At 53.0% G+C, this 21,044-nt stretch overlaps 7 protein-coding genes across 7 annotated transcripts; 2 read left to right on the top strand and 5 right to left on the bottom strand.

Moving 5' to 3' along the window:
- Positions 1-1,122: 1,122 nt before the first annotated feature.
- A1O3_03751 (uncharacterized protein) lies at positions 1,123-1,675 on the bottom strand (the record flags this gene model as incomplete). The annotated part of the gene is made up of 2 exons (XM_007733886.1): positions 1,123-1,279; positions 1,329-1,675. The coding sequence occupies 2 exons, from the start codon at positions 1,673-1,675 to the stop codon at positions 1,123-1,125; spliced, it is 504 nt and encodes a 167-aa protein (XP_007732076.1).
- Positions 1,676-4,071: 2,396 nt separating this feature from the next.
- Positions 4,072-9,717, bottom strand: A1O3_03752 (uncharacterized protein; the record flags this gene model as incomplete). The annotated part of the gene is made up of 1 exon (XM_007733887.1): positions 4,072-9,717. The coding sequence occupies one exon, from the start codon at positions 9,715-9,717 to the stop codon at positions 4,072-4,074; it is 5,646 nt and encodes a 1,881-aa protein (XP_007732077.1).
- Positions 9,718-11,355: 1,638 nt separating this feature from the next.
- Positions 11,356-13,351, bottom strand: A1O3_03753 (uncharacterized protein; the record flags this gene model as incomplete). The annotated part of the gene is made up of 2 exons (XM_007733888.1): positions 11,356-11,423; positions 11,488-13,351. 2 exons carry the CDS (start codon positions 13,349-13,351, stop codon positions 11,356-11,358), a joined length of 1,932 nt encoding a protein of 643 aa, XP_007732078.1.
- Positions 13,352-14,014: 663 nt separating this feature from the next.
- A1O3_03754 (calcium-binding protein NCS-1) lies at positions 14,015-14,772 on the bottom strand (the record flags this gene model as incomplete). The annotated part of the gene is made up of 4 exons (XM_007733889.1): positions 14,015-14,194; positions 14,250-14,545; positions 14,599-14,684; positions 14,762-14,772. 4 exons carry the CDS (start codon positions 14,770-14,772, stop codon positions 14,015-14,017), a joined length of 573 nt encoding a protein of 190 aa, XP_007732079.1.
- Positions 14,773-15,297: 525 nt separating this feature from the next.
- Positions 15,298-16,618, bottom strand: A1O3_03755 (26S proteasome regulatory subunit N6; the record flags this gene model as incomplete). Its single annotated transcript, XM_007733890.1, has 2 exons — positions 15,298-16,304; positions 16,351-16,618. The coding sequence occupies 2 exons, from the start codon at positions 16,616-16,618 to the stop codon at positions 15,298-15,300; spliced, it is 1,275 nt and encodes a 424-aa protein (XP_007732080.1).
- Positions 16,619-16,994: 376 nt separating this feature from the next.
- A1O3_03756 (uncharacterized protein) lies at positions 16,995-18,377 on the top strand (the record flags this gene model as incomplete). Its single annotated transcript, XM_007733891.1, has 2 exons — positions 16,995-16,997; positions 17,049-18,377. 2 exons carry the CDS (start codon positions 16,995-16,997, stop codon positions 18,375-18,377), a joined length of 1,332 nt encoding a protein of 443 aa, XP_007732081.1.
- Positions 18,378-19,103: 726 nt separating this feature from the next.
- On the top strand, positions 19,104-20,854 carry A1O3_03757 (uncharacterized protein; the record flags this gene model as incomplete). The annotated part of the gene is made up of 2 exons (XM_007733892.1): positions 19,104-19,459; positions 19,522-20,854. The coding sequence occupies 2 exons, from the start codon at positions 19,104-19,106 to the stop codon at positions 20,852-20,854; spliced, it is 1,689 nt and encodes a 562-aa protein (XP_007732082.1).
- Between the last annotated feature and the right edge of the window lie 190 nt (positions 20,855-21,044).

Consider the following 21,044-nt stretch of genomic DNA (forward strand, 5'->3'; position numbering starts at 1 on the left):
ACGCCCCGACCTGACCCCGGAGGCGCAGGGGCCCCTAAGCCTTGGGACATGGAGATTAAGTGCCGAGTCGGCCCAATTTTCAACCGTTCATTCTCATTGTACCAAAGGAAGGAAATGTCCGGGGGACCTGGTCAGAACGGATATAGATACAAGGCGGAGAAAGTCAAGCACACAATCACCAAGAACCTCTCACACAGGTGACCAACGGCAGTCACAGAGCAAGTCCCTCGGGCTCCCTTGGACAAGGGGAGGACCGAAACCCGCCACTGGCCCAACCACCCATGGCTTGCTCTCTCCCACGCCTGTCACCACACTGCATCCCTTCACACCCCAACGAGTCCGCCAACGCCAAATCTGGCTTAGCCAGCACGCCAAAATCCCCACACCATCTGCAGCCTTCGTGCTTCATCACCTGCAGAATGCAGGTCTTGTGACCGAAATGGCTGCAAAACGAGCAGAGGATGGGCTCGTCGCCCAATCAAACCGTGGAGGAGGTCGTACCAAACGAGTGAAAACAGCAAGTGTACCTGCATGGGGCTCATGTGGCACGGGGGCGCCGGCTACTGTGCGGTCGATCGCTGCAGTGTCATTCGGCACTCCACTGCCATTTTTGGGCCAGAGCTGGGCCGGCGTCATGCACGGCATTCTCCTGGCGCCCCTGCGCCGCCAAAAGCAGCGAGTCGCTTGGCCCAATGCGTGGGGTGGAGCGGAACCTAATGACCTGCCACGTCAACGACACCGGCGGACTGCCGCCAAGGCTGCCTTTGCGCTCTCCGAACGAATGAATGTTTGGTATTGGTGATGAAAGCTGATTTGCTGTTGTTAAACGTCATCCAAACCATCGGGCCGGAGTGGTAATGCGGCATAAAGAGACCGTCCCGAGCAGCCCCCTCCAAAATGCGCCTCCGTAAAGACATCAGGCTGTAAGAAATCGTTCAGGAAGAGATTAAGAAAATTCGTTATGGCGTCATTCGCATTCATGCTGGCTTTATGCATGGCGGCTGCGACTGGCTTTGGCATAGGCCTCGGGGTGTTTCCTCTCAGCCTTGGCTTTCATCGAACTGGGAAAAGTCAGCTCAGTCGTCCAAATCCGACCTCTCCTCCAAAAGGCCGCTTCTGCACTTACGACATCTTCTTGGACGTGTATTCGATGTCTCTCCGGGCCTCGCGGGCGGCTTCAACCCCTTCCGCAAAGTTGACTCTCGCGGTTTTCAACCGTCTTTGCGCGAGAGCTTGCAGTTCTTGCAGTTCTCGCTGTTTGGCGTTGAGCTGGCCGGACCTGTTTATGGTAAGTCGACGAAACCTGCGTCCGGGGCGCGAACACTCACGTTTGCGCCTGCTTGGCCAGCGCGCGGTCCATTCGGATGGGTTCAAATGCACTGTTCATTCTGTCGCTGAGCATGTCGACGACGTCGACGCCAGGAGGTGGGTTGTAGGAGTCATAATCGCCGCTGCTCAAGCTCGGGGCGTAATCACAATTGCTGGATCTTGCCGAGTAGGAGCCGGCAGATGTCCGACTTCCGCCATAAGAGGTGCCGGTGTCGGGCAGCTCTGGCGGGGACACGGCTACTTTGGAGACGGGATAGCTATAAGTAGGAGTCTTGGGCACGATGATGGGCAGAGTCTTTTGATGGGTAGCATAGCTGCTAGGGTGACGAGAGGCATATGTGGCCATGTTGAGAGTGTGTTATGAGAAGCAATGTATGAGTGAGAAGGGGTCAAGGACAAGTCAAGCTTTGGTAGAGGGCTCAAGTAGGTTAGGGCTGAAATGGGACAAGTCCAAGAAAATGCTCTTCAAGTCAGGAGAGGAGTGATAAGAAAGGAAGAAGGAGGAAGTTGGGCTTCCGGGAGAGACAAACAGGTTTATATAGGCAAGCAGGACCTCCCCTCAGCGCAGGGGGGGAGATTGCCAACTCATACCTTCTCGGAGGTGGGCCAATATGATTGCAAGTAGAAGGACTCCGTGGTGTCATGAAGAGCCACCGACCCCGCTCCAGAAGCAGGATGAGCAGGAAGGTAGGACCAATGTGTTGAGGATGGCGAGGCAGGGTCCGCACCGTCCGTGACCTTCCGCCCGGCAGAGCGATGGCAGAATCGCTGGTGTGGATAGCCAAAGAGAGCGGAGAGTGGCCCTCCATGACCGAGCGGCAGCAGTAAGCCAGGGTGGGATGATAGTCTCAGCTGGAGCCCGAGTCAGGCAAGGGAACGGGAAGCCGCTGTTGATCATTGGGCCGATGAGCCATTTTGCCATGTCTCGGGCTCTCTAGTCGCGGGATCTAGGAGCGAGACGGCGGACGGGAGTGGCTGCTCAGGGAACGAGCACGGAAAAAGGGTCGACGGTGCTGAGCAGCGGACTCTGGAATTTGGCATGGCAGGGAACGCGTTCCGACCCTGCTTTTCGCAGGCGGGCGACCCGATCGAGAGCATGGTGGCTAGGCAGGCCATCCACGATATCTTGAGGGGAATGTATGAGGTTGTCGGCCGAAGAATGCTGAGTATTGGGTCTCAAATCATTGCAGTTATATTTTTCCCTGCGCTCGGCGTGCGGGTCAGGGTCAGGAGGGTCCAAGTGACCAGCAGGCGAAGAGGGCTGAAGCAGCAAGGAGCCAGGTCAGAAAATGGTCAAGCGTGGGAGTATGTCGGTGTGGAACAAGGGTCGGGTATTTTGGCTGAGGGATTGCATGGATGCCAGATGGACTGGGTCTTTCGGGAGGGGGGGAAGGGGCGATATCTCGGTAATGGTGGAAACACCCACGGTTTGGGGGAAGTGAGGGCGGAGTCGCGATGGGAGAGAATAGAGGCTGGCGATGTCGGCTTCGTTCTGAAACGGTCGTCGAAGGAGTGTCTTGTTGCTTGGGGTTTGTTTGGGGACGTATGGGGGGGCGCCTGGCTCATTGGGATTCGAGGGACGGCGCAGCCAGTGGTAGTGGTGGTGGTGATGGAGGTGGTGGTGGTGGTGACGGTGGGCGCGGGCAGTAGTAGAGGAGCAGGGCTGGGGCAGGACTAATAGGGCGAAGAGGAGGGAGGAGCTGGACCCAGAGCAGGAGAGGGCGCAGTACGGAGTACGGAGTAAGGCTAAGGCCACGGCCACGGCCACACACTGTCTGTATGTCTGTTCGATGGTGATGAGCTGAGGGCCACTCGAGCTGCAGGGGAGATGCAGGCTCCAGTGGCCTGGAATTGATAGTCCAGAGTAGTGTATAGTGATAGCGCAGGTGGCGGCCTGTGTCAAGTCCTTACAGACCGCAGTCCACAGTCCAGACACGGCAGGGCTTAGGTCCTACTATGTCATGTATGTCCCTATGGTATGTAGGTAATTACCACGAGTCCTGTGTAAGGCACCTTAGTGCATGCTTGGCAGGAATGAGTAATCTCCTCCTCCTGCAGCCTGTGTCCGTATTAGTTACAGTACGGAGTACACTGTACAGATACAGATACAGATACATACAACCTGGAAGTCTCTGCTCCTCCCAGCTCCAGTTGCTGTCTGCCTACCTGCTACCTAGTAGGCAAGCAATCATCGATATCAAACCGTGGCTGCATGCGTCTCATTCATACATTATGTACGGAGTGCTTTCGTGCCTCCACTTCTGTCTGAGCACCGGCACGCCCTGGTACTATCTACAAAGCAGAATGTCCATTATTCCCGAAACTCCTCTTCACACAACCTCCGGGCATTTTGCCTGTTGGTGTTGATAAAGAACGACCGTCCGCTCCCGCAGTCATGTTGAAGACCATTCATTTTCTCGTCCGGAAATGTCCCCCGTGCTCCTTTGCTGACCGTTCGGAGAATACTGGCCCTCAACCTGGTCATGAGACAGTCGTGTCCTAACTCCCAAGGTGATACCGCCCTTCAACCCTATTTGACATGCATGCTTGACCGACGAGACACGAAAAGCCGCTTCGCCTTTGCCGGAACTGTCCTAAACCATTCTGATAAAATGAACCCAACGCAAACGCAGGCAGAACGCCGAACCATGACCCCCAGGGAACAAGACTTGCGCAAACGTTGTGTTCCTGTGGTCCTATGTGCCCTCATGTGCACCATGCAAGAGATTTCGTCACTCGCCGTCAGGACTCCGGAGGCCTATCACGTAAGAACACGTGTGGCACACTAGCATCCAGCAGCGTCATCATCATCGTCCCCAACACATTGAAATCGACCGGCTTGGTGAGATAGTCCGTGAACCCAGCATCTGCAGCCGCTGCTCTCTCCTCAGGCATCGCATTCGCCGTTAATGCCATGATCGGCAGTGGTGGGTAACCGTGACTTGCTTCCCATGCTCGAATTTCACTGCACGCATCATATCCGTTCTTGATCGGCATCTGGATGTCACAGATGATCAGAGAGTAGTATCCAGGACCCTTGGCCTGTACCATGTCAACACACTGCTGCCCATCATTTGCCGAGTCGTTCTCCAACGCTACCTTCTTAAGGTACCGTTGGATCACCTTTCGGTTCACGTCGCTATCTTCCACCAGCAACACTCGATATTCGCGGCCCCCAATCGTGTCCTTGACCCTCTCTGCGATATGCCGGAAATCATCGGAACTAGACTGTGCCACCTCCCGTGCCCTGTCCTTACTCAGGTTGCGCAGTTGCGCCGGGTCAAAGATCATGGCGAAGACAGAAGGCTTGACCGGCTTGTGGATCAGGAATGCCTTGCGCCCACTCGCCGTCAGCATCGTAAAGTCTTCCAAAATGTCCCGTTTCTGGTAATGGTCGGTGAGAATCACCAGGGCTGGGACCACTGAGCCGGTCCAGTTGATCATCTGCCGCATAAAAAGCATGATATCCGACGTTGCAGGAATATCCAAAACGATGTGCGTAAAGCTAGGTGGTGCTGGTCCATTCATGAGGTCCATGAACGTCCCAATGTCCGGGATGATGGTCACATTGGCTGCAATTTGGTACGGCACCACATGCTCGATGTGTTGCTTGATGGCCATCCTTGCGTGTTCGGCAGGACAAATAATAATGATCGAATATATCTGTGGATGTGCCATCTCAGTTGGCACTCCCTTGCTATCGTTGTCGCTTTTGCTCCGTCGATGTATCGGAGGTGACGATACTGCTTTCTCTGCCACGGACGGTTGTTCGCTCGTAGTGGTGACCACTTTGCCTGACGGCACCGATTCCGGTGTTGGAAATTGGGAAGATACTGACGAGATACCCACTACATTGCCCGAATTGGACCGCGTCGACATTGTAGAACTCTCGGATGGCAGGACAGGGGGTGATGGCAAATCAGGGGGTGGTAACGAAACAGGCTGAGGGCTGGGAGAGCTTGTATACCGCGAAAGCCCTGGCGTCTGAATGATTGTCTCCGAGGAGAGGAATCCTCGAGCTGAAGAGCCGAGGGTCGGCGTCTTGTTGTCGGATCGAGATAGTGGGCTCACCCCAGACACTTTATGCCTCTGTTGTCCTCCTGGTCGGACGGTGGCCGGAGTTGTGACTTCAGATCCAGGCGGTTCCACTTCCACTTTGATGTAGAAACTGAATGTTGAGCCCTCACCCGATTGGCTTCTCGCGGAGAGCTCGCCGCCGTGCATTTCAACCAGTTGCTTGGAGAGGAAAAGTCCCAGCCCCGAGCCCGCCTCGTGGTTGCTCCCGCCTCCAACCTGCCCGAACTGCTTGAACAGTCCCTGGAAGTCATCCTGATTGAACCCGCGCCCGGTGTCGACTACGTCGAATGAAAGAAGGACAGATGGCCGTGGCTTATCGTCTGAACTGGGAATTGATTCCCCCCGAAGTGAGCACCTCATGTACACTTCGCCCTGCTCCGTGAATTTGACCGAATTGCCCAAAAGATTGAGCAAAACTTGACGAACCCTGAAAGCATCGCCTTTGACCATCGAAGGAACGTTCGTGTCCAGAGAGTAATTAAGTTCCAAGCCACGTTCTATGGCTCTGGAGGAGACGGTGTCTATCACTTCCTCGCATAGTGACCGCACGTGGAACCACTTGGGAAGCAGCGTCATCTTTCCAGCTTCGACTTTGGTCACATCCAGGATGTTGTCGACCAACTCCCTCAGATTGTTGGCACTGTTTTGAATGGTGTCGACAGTCCGCCTCTGATCGTGGTCCAGGGTCGATTCTACCAGCCAAGGCATGCTTCCCAAAATCCCGTTTAGTGGCGTCCGAATTTCGTGAGACATATTGGCAAAGAATTTGGTCTTGGACTCCATTTCCGAATTTACCTTCAGGTTGGCTTGATTAAGCTCCCATTCCAGATTTTTCCGCGTCTCAATGTCGGTACACGTGCCATACCAAGAAGCCCGACCACTCTGGCTTTGCCACAATCCGGTGTCGACTCGGACAAGTCGCACAAGGAACCATCGATATTCGCCACCTTTGGACCTCAAACGAACTTCGGTCAGATAAGACAGGCGTCCATTTTCATCTTTCTCCACCAACACCGAGCCTGTCTTGATCATGGCGTCGAGAGAAGATGGATCAGGCGAAAATAGATGGTTTTGAGCAGATGAAGGTGGTGCCACAGTCCGATTCGAATCTCCTGAAGAGTCTGTCTGGCTGCTCGGCGTGGATGATCTCCCGATGGCCGCCACATCCTGAGGCGACAAGATACCACACTTGTGCAGATCCTCGCGGTGAACATGCTTAGCAAAGCCCAAGCCACGGGCGTCCTCCAAGGTCTGACCGGAGTAGGAATGCCACTGTTGGTTAACGGCAACAATGCCATCGCCCTCGATCGCTTCGAAGAGAACTTGTGGAATGGCGTCTGCCAATGCACGTATTTTGGTGTCATGAGCCATAGTGGCTTCCTTTTCACTCGCCTCCACGTTCTTCATGTACTGCTCATGCACGTCAAGGAATGACCCAATCCAATACAAAAGTCGGCCATTATTGCTGAGCAAGGTGCTTGCTCGAAAGACAAACCATCGGTAATCACTGTCGCTGTTAAATCGCTTGACGCGGATATAATGTGTAAATTGACTCCCGGTCCTCAGTGCATCGTTCCACAGTTTGACCAACCCGTTTCTGTCAGCTGGGTGTACATTTTTCCATGGGTCGCGAACTCGGCCTTCTCCTTGGCTTCTGAAGGCGTCAAACTTGCGATTAGTCCAGACCAAGTCGCCTGTGCCAGGTTTGGCGAGAAATAACTGAAGCGGCACCGAGTTGAGCATCAGAGAGGATATCAATTCCGGCAAAGGTCGCTCGTCGTCATCTCTGGTCTGGCTATCCCGTCGCATTGGCTGCCTCCGAGCGGTAGGATCAAGCCTGTCGTAGGAGAACACCCAAGATGAATCTCCAGGTTCACTTTCAGAAGCATTGCTCGCCGATCGAGTAGTCAATGGGCTCGGTGGTTCCGGCTGTGGCTTTGCCATGCTTCCACTGGCCTTCTTGAGGCCGTATCTCGCACTAATTGACGGTTTTTCAGAGGACCTCTTCGTCTGTTCTGTCTCGTCCCTATTTCGTTGTCCGGGCGTCAGGGGCTGGTGGCCTGTCTTATGCCTCCTCACAGAGAAATAGCTGTCTACCATCTCAGACCCAGACTTCCCGGGTGTTAGTAGGTGTCCTGGACTCAGGCCAATATGTTCCATCAATGGCGTATTTACCACAGAGCTGTAAGGGCTCTCTCTGGAGCCGGCGGGGCTACCCGCTTCCTGGGACTTCCAAGATCTTAACTTTTCCTTGTCTTGAGCAACCTGTCCGCTCAACTCTGCAACTAGTTCCAACTCAGACCCTTCGTCAGAAAAGGTGCCCCCGAGTCCGAATGCGGCCTCATGACGACTTGTCGGACTGCCACGCAACCGATCCTCTAGAGCGCTATACTGCTGCGCAAGAGAATATGAGCTTGCCAGATGTGGGAGGAGGGTCTCCAAGGAACGTCGCAAACTACGCGGATACGGAGTCAGGGGTGATAGAAATGATAGGACGGCCACTGGAAACCGCAAGTTTGATGCTAGGGCGCCTCTCGACAGGACTGGCTGAATGAGTGGTAGATGGATTATGGTTTTCGACATATCAGCACCAATTGCACTCAGTGGCTGGTTGGCACTGTTACCGTAGTCATATGCAGGAGGATTCTGCTCGAAGGCTGTCTCATCTACCGCCGTCGAAGGCTGGACAAAGAAAGGCGACTCCGCCGGGTCAGGACGTGCCGCAGGTGAGGGGGCTGGACTCTGCGACCATGGGGAAGGTTCGGCTTGTTCAAATTCATCAAACGCACGGACTGGACGAGTGGGTGGTTGCGAATCTTCGAACTTAGTGTTTCTTCGATCGTCCAAAACACCACTTGAAGGGGTAGGCGGTGCACTTCCGTCACCTGTGCGTTCTCTAATCATCGGTGACTTGGACGGTACTTCCTCTGTATATGCTCTGGTCAAGACAATTGGCTTCCTCTTGCCAAACAGGGAGACGACTCCAGTGCGGATCAGCAGAGGGTCGGGCTCCGCTTCCAGTGGCTGAATCGACCGGTGTACATGGCATCGTAGGGTCGAAGACCCTGAGCCGGTAGAGTAGTATTGCCCTTTAAACAAGGTATCGGAGACAGTCGCAGAGAGCGTGAGTGGGGTGGCAGCTTGTCGTGTGAACCGGGGCAAGATGGGCTGGGTCGACGTCGCAACCTGTTCATCTTGTTCCCTGGGGATGCTGCTATGAGCACGGACAGGACCAGGAGGTCTTTGGCTAGAAGGACGAAGAGTCGAATCAGGGGCCGCTCCAGCAATTGAGTGTCGGGATAGGAGAGGCGGGCGACGCCCAGGTAATGAACTGAGATCGCTGGGCACCCTGCTCGAGGGCTCCGGTCGTCTACCCATAGGATTGACATCGATCTCGGACGATGCTAGCGAGTCCATTTGAGAAGGAGGCACGCCCTCAGTGCCGCAAATGTTGTAGGTCGCCTTCTGACCCCAGGGTACATTCTCAAGGTCGGTAATGTCACCCGGGATGGCAAGCGAGGCGCGTTCTGCACCGTACGCCTCTGACAGAATCTCCGTCACATTAGCCCACCACATATCTAGACCAGGCTCAGCGGTGAGCATAAGAGTGATATCGTATAAATCTGGGGTTGGAAAATTAGGGTCTTCGGGAAACCCTGGACTTGTAGGTGTGTGGTTCAGCGGTGTACTCAGATCGTCGCAGGAGGTCTGAGGCTGAGGCTGAGGCTGTGGTGTTGAAGTTGCATCCCTGCCGAGAACTGGTTCATTTGTTGGCGACAACAACGTGAAGGGCTTGTGGGACGGACCCGAACGCTGACTAACACCACGATTCAATCTCAAAGACATCCTTGGGAATGGATATGACGGTGTTCTGATGGTGCCTGGAGTCGTGTCAAAAGCCGCCTTTATTGTCCTGGCAGAATCGGTGGAAAGAGTTCCAGTATTCACCGATTCATCTGAGCTGGATTCTGGGTGGGTAAGAGTGGCAGTTCGCCCAGGCGTTTCATCTTCTTTCGTAAGTTCGGGAGAAGAGCTGGCGGCGGCAGCAGCGCGTCTCCGTTGTTGTTTCTGCGCCAAAGCAGCACTCATTCTTCGTCGCATAGCCTCCATCCCAGTAAATTTCTCGGGTACCCGCACATTGGCTCCCTGGGCGTGGACTAAGTGCGAGCTCGTGGTGGTGGTGGCACCGCCACTCCTATTTTCCGACATAGTATCTCCTTTGCCCGGGTTAGATGAGGCGCGCTCTTCACGAGGTCGGGAGGAGTGGCCATGTTGTGGCAGCCCAACGCTGGAGGATTTGGAGGACTTCATTTTGGGTGCAGACACATCCAGCTTCGGTGTCTGCAACCTGAAGGTCTTCTACCGGTAGTCATGGAGGATATCGCAGTTTCGGTGGCAGGACCGTAACAGTCGATCTGCGACAAAGCAACAGCTTAGGAGGTGGCTATAGTGCAGTCACGCATGATTCCGGAAAAGACGTTCAGCGAACCAGGTGTTTGTGGTAGGCGTCGGCGATGTAGAGGATGGTACTGGACCTGTGTACGGAGATGAATTGGTAGTGAGGAGCGATCGGCTACGCAGGCGACGTTGAAAGAAAGCCGCGTGACAAAGTAGTGTGCAACTTGAAGTGAATACTGGGAAGGGATCGATCAAGACGAAGGTGGCAGGGCCGTCGATGGGGTGTGCAGGAGGTCGCTGGAGGATTAATCGTGTGCCGTTTGTGCTGAGGAGGGTAGATGCAGTCAGTGCGTGTGAGGTGAAGGACTCTGCCGCGAAGATGACTTTACCGGTGGCATTTTGGGGTGCCAACTGTGACGGAGGCATGATGACGTCGCTGGACGCTTCCTTCTCCCGGAGCCTGAGGGTCTCAGGGTCAGCGAGCCCACATGGTTGGGATTTGCCTCTCAAGCAACGGTTCAGCCACCCGCTTAGGCAGGCACCTAGCACCTACCTAGTAGGTGCCTAGTACTCTGTAGGCATGTCCATACACTACGTACACACCTACCTATAGGTTACCCTATAGGTGCTCTAGGTAGGTACATATGTACTGTAACATGGCAGCCAACTAGAGTCTTCCTTCAGGCAGGCCTTGTACTACAGGGTGGTGCCTGGGTGCCCTGTATGTGCAGTACCTGCTATAAGCACGATCTACGTACCTATTATTATACGTCCATCAATGTCTGTACTACCATGCAGCTTCTACGTGCCAGCCCCTTCCGTTCAACATTGTTTCTCGTTCTTTCTCAGTCTCTAAACCGAATTCCGTAAGGGGTGGCGAAATCAACATCGGGGAAACCATCTGAATACTATATTATTCTTTGGTTTCCACAGATTAGCAACCATAAACTGCATTTGCATTAATTAGCCTGGATGCTGATCTTCAAGCGTACTCCGTACAGAGGTGCGGTACAGTATTGTTGGTGGCGGCGTTTGGCGGGCTAAGGGGCGATCCGTTAATAGCTGGAGCCGCCTGGGGGGGCAACCCAAATACCGAAGCATGGCTCAGATTCTTTTTTCCGGTCCATGCCGGTTGCTGCCAAAGGCTGACGAGACATTCTTATGTGCGCACACGAGGTAGCAGTGGTAGAAAGTGGCAACATGGAGTACTGGTTGTGACCAACCATTGTCATTCCGATCACAACTATCCGTAGCTTTTACCGCTGTGTTGGTTGAAACATGTCACGCGAGCAGACTATTATTTTTAAGCTTTGCCCGTCAGATGGTACCTGCATCGTCCTAGGACGGAGGGCCAACTACACGTGTATACATACGTCTTGCTCGGCACAGGCTTCTCTTAGTATAAATCTAATTGCAATAGATACTTTTGAAAAGCTCCTGTGTACCTGAGAGTAAGCCTTTCCATCGAGGGTTGGACCTTGGCATCAGTGTGCTTCAGCTCCGATCCGATCCGATATATGCTATGGGGACTGATGCATCTCACAAAGGGATTCAGTCGACCTTGATGGATCGATAGATCCGATGCACGAACGCGTATGATGCGAAAAACCCGATTGTCCCTATATCCCGAGTCAATTCAGTCTGTCTGTCCTTCGTGAGCAAGGTTACGAAGAGGTCACTTACCAGTAAGAACAAATACCAGGAAGCTGATGAGTGCAGAGTAGCCCACATAGAGGACGGCCCCGGTCAAGCCCCCAAAACTGACCCGAGTCGCCCAGAACCCCAAAGCATTGAGAAACACATAGCCTCCGGTCATCCCAGCCCCGAAGAACGCTCTCCATTGCCAGCGGTAATCTTCAGCACAAAGGAGGAAGTACACAAGCAGAATGGTCGTGCATGCCGACGTTAACACCATGAGCGCATAACAGATAAACAGAAACCCAAACATGTAGTAGATCTTACTCGTCCAAAGCGAGGTCATGATAAAGTACAGCTCCACAAAGATGGCACAAAACGGGAGGATGCCGGTCAAGAGGAGGGAAGGCAAAGGCTTGAGCGATCGTGCAACCGGCGGTATCTGTCGTGGAATCTGATTGGTACGGGTGGGTGATTCAATGGCTGGTTGTTTGAAACCATACCAGGAGCCAACCACACTTAAAGGCACACTGATCAGAAACCATATGGCAATGATGGCCAGCATGGTCGTGAAGGGAACCGCTCCGCTTGAACCTTTTGCCCAGACAAACAGGTTGAGGAGGAAGAAGGTGCCGAAAACGGCGCCCGGGACAAACAGCGGCGTCAGCACAATGTTGAGTTTCCATTTCTCTCCGCCGAAACTCTTGTAGACTCGGGCGGAGACGTACCCGCCGATGCATCCAAAAAGGGTGTACAGGAGAAGACCGATTGAAGTGAGCCATCCACGATTTGATGGCGACAAAAACCCCAGCATGGCGAATGCCACGGTCACTCCTGTCATGACGAAAAGCTGTGCTCCGTTCCCGAGGAGGACGCTCAACATGAGTATGTGACGTGGGCTTCGGAACACGTCGCCGTGCACCAACTTCCAGCCGGAGTCCTCTTGGATATCGTCTTCCACGGCTGCTGTGCCCGAAAGATCATCGAGATTGATGTTGTCCAATCGATTGTATCTTGCGATGTCCTTGTGGAGAGCCCTCACCAATACTGTACTGACCATCCCAACCAAGAAGACGACAAAAATGGTGGAATTTATCAGCGAGAACCAGTGAATCTTGGGGTCAATGATGTGGAGGTATTTGTCCCATCGGGTTGCCCAAGCGGTGTCCGACGGACGCCAGTAAACGCTGTATGTGTAGGTGACCTTAGTCCCGCCGCTCTCATTAAGCACAACCGGGCCCGAGTTCGCGGCACAGTCAGCCTTGCCCTGACCCAGAGGTTTCGATCCGGCATACGACTGTGGCTGGACCAGGACACCAACCACGCGATATTTCGTACCTCGGAGACCCGCCTTATGATAGTCGATGATGATGTCCCAGTGATTGTGTAGAATCTTCGTACCGTCTTCTTTCACTTTGCCTAGAGGAAATCCTGGGCTTGAGAATTGTTCGTGAGTGAGCGGATCTTCCCTGAGTTCCGCAGCTGGTAGTCCATCGACCAGTAAGTTCACATTGTACGCCTCCTCTATTCTAGAGTTGACAAACTTTGCGGCCCTCTCATCAAACTCTGTGCTTTCGCAGGTCATCTTGCAGGTCTCATTTTGTCCCATGTGCAGTTCGAAAGGCGAAGTCTGGATCCGATCACCAAAGATGATACTGCCCAATGACTCCCGTACCCGCTGTGGCCCTTTCTCCGGTCGACAGAATCGGAATGCAGGGTGATAGTAGTCGTAGGAAACAACAGCATGAATTTGCTCGTCATGCCGCGAGATCGAAGGAGTCAACGCATTGACAGTCAGAGGGACTCGGTCGCCGGTTGAATAGGAGGATGGTGCTACTCCGGGGAGATAGAATGCTGTGGCATTCTTGAAGAACAGGCAGCACAGAAGTGCCGAAGAGAGCAATCGAGCCATATTTATAGGCTATCGAACGGAATGCTTGAGCCGCAGAGAAAGAAAATCGGAGAGCATGCAAGCACTCTGTATCAGAGGCGACACGAATTGCGCTCGGATGAAACTGCGTTAACTCCAACTCATGGTGCCAGCAGCTAGGTTCAGACAAACGGCTGGTGCGAAGTTCTTAGGTGTCGAACTGTCTCGAAAGTGGGATAGGGGAAGGATACTTGAATATTACGATTGATGAAGAGGTACAAGTGTCATTTCGTCTACGCTAAAAGTCGTTCAACATTTCATGCACTGCAACGGGACGCGTCTGCTCCATCGGGAGTGCAATGACGGTTTCAGCCTCATCGTTTGGGGCTTGGCACAAAGGAAGACAAAGAGACGGAGTACTCGTACACAACTCTCGCTATACTACTTTATATTTCATCGTAACGGATCTGATCTGCAGAAACATACACCCTTGTGATTTCCAGTCGGCGACTCTTTCCAGGGTTGTCTTTCTCCATTCAATCCTCGGCTGTCATCTCGCGTATTCCAGAGTCGCACACTCATCACCAGTTCCAACATCATTCGTAGAGACACCGCGGAGCTCATGCCATCAGCCACAACGCCTTGTTCTTGCATGCATTCCAAGAAGCCAGCAGACAGGGACAAACTAAGCAGCATAGGCCCAGATCATACAAGTCCGTCATACAGCGAGAGCGCGGAAACGATCGTCTCGTCTCGTTTACTTCCTTCTTTGAACTCGGCCATATCGAGGCTTCCATTCTCGTCCTTATCCATCATCCTGAAGATTTTTCTTACCCTCTTCTCAGGAGTGTCTTCATCTTCGGGGAGCTTCACCATCGATCCCACCTTGCACAAGATGGTTAGTTTGCGCAATACAAAGAGAGAGGCACCGACCCCTTACCATTTTGTAAATAGCCTCCACGATCGCCAGCATCTCATCGTAACTTATCTTGCCGTCACCATCAATGTCGTACAATTGAAACGCCCAATCCAACTTGTCTTCCATCTTGCCTCGACTGGTCACGCTGAGAGCGCAAATGAACTCCTTAAAATCAATTGTCCCACTCTTGTCCGAATCAAAGACCTTGAAGACGTAGTCTGCGAAGGAACTAGGGTCACCGAATGGGAAGAATTGTCGGTATATTTTTTGGAACTCCTCCTTTGTCAACGTGCCCGACGGGCAATCTTTCAGGAACCCTGCCAGTATGTTCAGCCGCAAGTTCAATATATATGCTCCAGATATGTCATACCCTTGTACCATTGTTGTAGTTCCTTTTTGTCAAAGTGCGTCGACTTCTGAAGTTCCTCTAGTTGTTGTGGCGACAACTTGGATTGTCTAAATGCCACTGCGAGTTAGCATATCGGTTTCAGTGCTGGCGAAAGTGCTCCTTTCATGAGCACGGTGGCCCTCACTTCTGACCCATAACGCAAGCCCAGCTTGGGCCCAACGGCCACTCGTTCGGATTATCTCAGGGCAGAGGGGCTGAGGTTGCGAGCGGCTGAGGTTGCGAGCAAGTTGCAGAGGATCAGGGGGCGATACGGACTGCCGAGTTGAATGGGGCGAGTTCAGATGAGTCCGGCGTAAGATCGAGATTTTGGGGTCTAAGGAATGGATCTATGTGCGAGGATGTTCGTGCGAAATGTCCGAGGCACAGAGTTCCAGAACAAACACGAGTTTCTGGGGTGATGGGAAGACAAAAGCAGAAGCAAGCATGCAGCCCTAGTCGCAGGCTGGAAACAATGAGTGTCACTCCGGCGCCTGAGGCTGTTAGCGGGGCGAGTTCCGAAGAATGACAAAGCCACGTTTCTCAACGGCACAGCCAGAATTATGGCCTATCTTGTGCACGAGGATATTTCGGTCTGAAACATTTGACTCTGGATGCTAACCTAACGGTATTGGTTGTTGAGCACCACATAAAGACCTCCAGCCAACTCCGTTATCGCGCCCTCTATTCTAACAGCGCCGCCTGGTTGGTGTAAAGGACGTCAACCACATTGCTGAGCTTTTCGATCGTCGCCAAAGCACCGTCGTAGCCAGCATCTCTCTCGACCTCATCATACACGATCAAGCAACCTTCGCCCTGATCTAATACACCAACAATGATCTTGTCCAGAATCATTTGAGACAATTTCCTCTCCACCTGCTGCGTGTCGAGACCGACCATCTTTGCGACGTGGTCAATCTCCACCCGACTGAATGGTTCAATGACCTTGATCAGATTCTGCTCCAGCATCGCATCGTACAACCGCCGCAGATGATTGCGGATAAAAACGTCGCTGCCCAACTCGTAGCGATAGTTCGACAATGCTTGCTCATACTCCTCAAGAGACCGGTTTGCGTGGGCTCTGGCGACGGCCTTCATTGCTTCCAAGCTCGTTCCAGCGTACTTCTGTGCCTGCTTCGAAGCTAATATAGAATTGACATCATCCACCAGATTCAACATGATCTTGCAAAGCAACATATACTGTAATGCTGAAGTGGCTCGAACTGTGTCGTCCTGGGTATGGTATCCCTCCAGCGCTTCGATGAAATAGGAAAACGCAGTATTGAAGTCTTTATCCTCGGCGTGCAGCATGCCACTCTGCATGTCCAGCCCGGCTTGCAGGAGGGGCGGGGTGTAAACCGATGCAGCAGACGTTCTCGCTGAAGTCAATGCAGCTCTGGCTTTGGCCTGGTTGGTGAGGGCGTGGTAGACCCGAGATTCCAGCAATTGCACCTCCACAAGAACCAGTTTGTCATCGAGGCGTTTGAGCTCCCGCAACAGACCATTAATCAGTGTAAGAGCGTCGTAGTAGGCTTGCTTTTGCATGTAGAGTCCAACCAATCTCGTTTCAAGGTTCTGACGAAGGAAGGATCGCTTTTCCGAGTTCGCCCAATCGATACATGATTTCGTGGTCGCAATTTGGAGTTCAAGGGTATTAGGGATGTCTGCGAGGAAATCGAGCAGTTGCCGGACTGACTGTGATCAGCAGAGTATATGAAGCGGTGTGTGTGTACATACCAAGCTTGGCTGTCTTCGCTTTTGCAAACGAGGATAATGTCGATCTGCTGGTCTTCACCAGCTCCGCGAGATCTTCTGACCGCTTGCTGTCTCTGTAGAGCTCTCCCAAGCCGGCGAGTGCATTCTCGTAACTCTGCAAAGCAGCCTGATTGGAACCTGGCGACTGTGCCAGAACCTCTCTGTAGATGCTCTCGGTTTGGGTGGGATCAGATTTGGCCAGCTTTTTGGCCTCAGCAAGTTTGGCCTCATTCGAAGGTGGAGGCGCCATGTTGAGGAAGTGGCGAAGGTGTTTGGTGATTGTCAAAAGACAGTTGGTGGATTGATTGGAGTTGTCGCCGGTTTGTAGAATTGTTCAACACAGTACGATGGGAAGGCTGCACAAGGCGACGCAGATGCAGGACACGAAAGCGGCGCGGTTGGTTGGAGAGCCCGCCAGAGCCTAACAAGCCTTCCGCGGTCTGTAGGTAGGTGGTAGGCACCATGAAATGACGCCAGGGTCCAGAAGTCCGTTACCTGACTGCGGGCACTCCTGCGACCCCACAAAAAAGTTCTCTACAACTTGAATCATTTAACACGGCAGTATTTTCTGCTTGGTAGCGAAATCTCATTACATCCATACTTCTAGTCGAGATGTCGCCGTCGACATGGTATGTTCATTCCTGCCGAGATCAATTGCCCAGCGACTAACCTCCTGACAGAAAATCAAGTCTCTGACGAGAACATCCGCGCCTCCGGGCGACGGGGCTGTTCGACAACCTCGAAACCTCGATCCTGCTCACCATCCCTTCGAACGTGCCAGAGAGTATACGAGAGCGCTCAATGCGGTCAAAATGGAACGGATGTTTGCTGCGCCATTTGTGGGCCAGTTAGGCGACGGCCATGTAGACGGAGTTTATTCCATGGCGAAGGATCCCGGTTCTCTCGAAAGATTTGCCAGCGGGAGCGGAGATGGAGTTGTAAAAGTATGGGACCTGACCAGTCGCGAGGAAGTCTGGAATACAAGAGCTCATGACAACGTTGTCAGAGGATTGTGTTGGACTCCAGAGCGAAAACTGCTTTCTTGTGCCACGGATAAAACTGTCAAGGTCTGGGATCCATACAACGGCGAGAAAAAGGGCCTTCCACTGGCAACTTACCTTGGACAAGGCGCATTCACGGATATTTCACATCATCGCGATCGTCCCACGTTTGCTGCATCTTCCAGTACAATCTCCATCTACGACCTCTCCCGGCCGTCGTCCGGCCCCAGTCAAGTGCTGCGATGGCCAACCTCTACGGACACTATCACCGCCGTTTCCTTCAATCAAACCGAAACCTCGATACTTGCTTCCGCCGCCCTCGACAGAGCGATTGTGCTCTACGATCTGCGGACATCATCACCGGTGTCAAAAGCCATCCTAAGACTCGCTTCCAATGCGATATCTTGGAATCCTATGGAAGCTTTCAATTTTGCTGCAGCAAACGAGGATCACAACATCTATATATTTGACATGCGGAAACTGGACAGGGCTCTCAATGTCTTGAAAGATCACGTGGCCGCCGTGATGGATGTTGAGTTTAGCCCGACAGGAGAAGAGTTGGTAAGCGCGTCATATGACCGGACAATCCGCTTGTGGAATAGGGATCGAGGGCATTCCCGGGATATCTACCACACCAAGCGGATGCAGCGAGTATTCTCGGTACGATTCACTGCGGACAATAAATACGTCTTATCTGGGTCGGATGACGGCAACGTGAGATTATGGAGGGTTAATGCCTCAGATCGAAGTGGAGTCAAATCAGCAAGACAACGACAGAAACTCGAATATGATCAGGCCCTGGTTCGAAGGTATGCACACATGCCAGAAATCCGGCGAATCAAACGGCACCGACATCTACCAAAGACCATCAAGAAGGCAACGGAAATTAAAGGAGAAGAACTAAAATCAATCAAGAGGAAAGAGGAGAATGTTCGGAAGCACAGCAAGAAAGGCAGCATGCCTCGCCAAAGCGAAAGAGAGAAGATGATCCTGGGGACAGAGAAATGAATGCTATATTTGAGGCTTCGGAGACGCCTCCCTCGTGAGCGTCATCCTCACAAAAGCTACAGTTCTCATTACATCTCGCACTGTCCCCAGCGTTTTGCCAAGATGGACTTGCCCCATGGGCTTATCAGAGATTGCCCTTGGTGGCGCAGAGATGAAGACGTTGCCATAGGGCGACAATGGATAAGCCACTCTCATGATGTCTACTCGACAGGACTGAGCACTGAAAAGGCAGCTTCAAGATGGAGGCCGACCCCCCTCCCGTCAGAGGCGAGTTTTACCAAGACTCAGACACTCGCCAGTCACAGGAAGGCAAGTACACCGGGTACGCCACAAAGCAAAGAATGCAAGCTAGACATCAGTTAGTAGGCCGGAACAACAATGTACTGAATTAGAGGATGGTATGGATGTCGAGGCATTAGGAAGCAGGGGAGTGTCAGCCTCACAATCAGGGTGCCACACGTAGGTACTGAACTTCTGGCCAATCACAATGCTGATTGCAGGCCAATTTTCTTCCATATAAACAACTTCAAGCACGTACTGTAATGAGACTCCAATGATTTCAATAGACTTCTGCGGTCTCAGCGTCCCCTTCGGTCTTAAGTCTGACACGGTCTACTATTCTTAACATGACGATGTGCATCTAGTGGCGTTTGCCCGCCGTCGCTGTTGCATGGTTGCACAGTGGGATCACCAGCCTGCAATACGCACATGAGCAAGAAGTATAACATGCCTCCCTTGCGCAGCAACACATCAGCCCTAGACTCATTCCTGGCCGAGATTATCGCCAGCGTCCGAAACAAAAATGGGGAGCGCATCACCGACCTCATCCAGCTCGACTTTGACAGCTTGTCTCCAGATCGACAAAAGCCATACGCCGATTTGAACCAGGAGCTGAACCGCAATTTTCCTGCGGCGAACGACGCGGGACTCATTGCGCAGTGCAAGAAGGCGCTGCCTCACGAGGAATTTGGGACGTTCAGCACCACCTTTTCCGAGAGCATCATCCAGTATTTTCGCTACCTTCGGGACTTCACGACGGCAGACAATCAGGCCAAAGCGTCCAAAATACGGCAATTGACGAGGTGAGCTTTTCTGATCCTGTAGACACCGTCAAAGAAGGGTGCACACTGACCAAAGCTTGCAGTCAGTGTGTCACCGCACTCGGAGACTCGAAGTATGGGGTGATCATGATCCCTATTGTCCTCTCATTCTCGCGGACGCTCTCGGTGGTTGCCACGAACTTGGACCGAAACCCTGCTTTGATCCGAAACTTGAACAGCAATCTTCCCGCCACTCAGGACACAGAAGGCGCTCCAGGAAAAGTCAGCTTCGTCGAAGATGCGGCGAATGTGCTCCGAGATGCGTTTATCAAATGCCTAGCGGGCAGTCCGGGCGTGCAACGCACAACCAGGCCGTCTCCGGACGACAAGCGCGTGGGCATCTACCTGACAGCCAACTCGTGCCTCAAGCTTCTGACACAATGTCGCAAATTGCGGAATGCACAGCAGATGTTCTCCAGTATCGATGCGCAGTCTCCCCCTTTGTCCTACTATCCTGCAGCGCAGCGGGTCACCTATCTTTACTATCTGGGACGGTACCATTTTGCCAACAACCATTTCCGCCGTGCGCAGGCCGTTCTACAGAAAGCATACGAGCAATGTCACCGGCAAGCCATCAAACATCGAAGACTGATCCTGACCTATCTGATGGCGGCCAATATCTGTCTCGGCCGCTTTCCTTCGGCGGCCTTGCTTGCCCGACCGGAAGCGTCTGAAGTCGGGGTAAAATTTGTACCTCTCTGCAAAACCATCCAAAGCGGCGATCTGGGACAATTCCACCAATATCTGGATTTAGACAGCGACTCGGGTCAATGGTTTTTGAAGAGGTCGGTGCTGCTTCAATTGCAGGACCGTTGTGAGATGATTGTTTGGAGGAGCCTTATCCGCAAAACATTCCTTCTGAGCGGATATATGGGCGAAGAGAAGAAGGTCCCTTTTCTCAGATTATATTATGTCCGTCACGCCGCCTCCTGGGCCCTAAAAAGACTGAAAGGCAACCGGACCTTCAGCGCCGAGGACTACGTCGATCCGGAATTTGCAGATGTCGATACAGCAATCATCGAGACGGGATTCGACCCCGAAAGCGGGCAATACCTAGACGAGTACATCGGGCAGCATGTGCCAGTTGTTGACGAAAATGAAGACCGGCCTACGATAGCGGAGGTAGAATCCGTGGTTCTGAGTTTGATCCAGCAAGGTTTACTAAGGGGCTTTGCCCTCCATACGAACCCTCGGTTTGCAATCCCAGGAAGCCAAAAGGCTGGAGGGCCGATGCGGGCAGGTTTTCCTCCCGCCTGGAGCGTCATCAAGAGTCAAGAGAGCACAGACGCGGTGCCCGGCTTGGTCGAGGAAGCCAATCTGGGTTCGGAGGGAGGGAGGGTCGTCCGGATTTTCGGAGCTAGGCCAGCCGGATCGTGAGCGTGAGCGGTTGCCTTTCGCGTCGTGGTCACACAGCTCGTAAAGACCTGATGTCAATCTTGTTCTTGCCTTGCCTTGTCTCGCGAGAGCTACGACTCGATTGCGAGGTGGCGACGAAGAACCGCGCAGTAGTTTAGAGAGGAAAGCCTGCATGAGCGTCCCTCTCTCCCATGCCATGGAGTTCGTAGCT

This window comes from Capronia epimyces (assembly GCF_000585565.1).
Source record: "Capronia epimyces CBS 606.96 chromosome Unknown aczIQ-supercont1.3, whole genome shotgun sequence".
Classification (NCBI taxonomy): domain Eukaryota; kingdom Fungi; phylum Ascomycota; class Eurotiomycetes; order Chaetothyriales; family Herpotrichiellaceae; genus Capronia; species Capronia epimyces.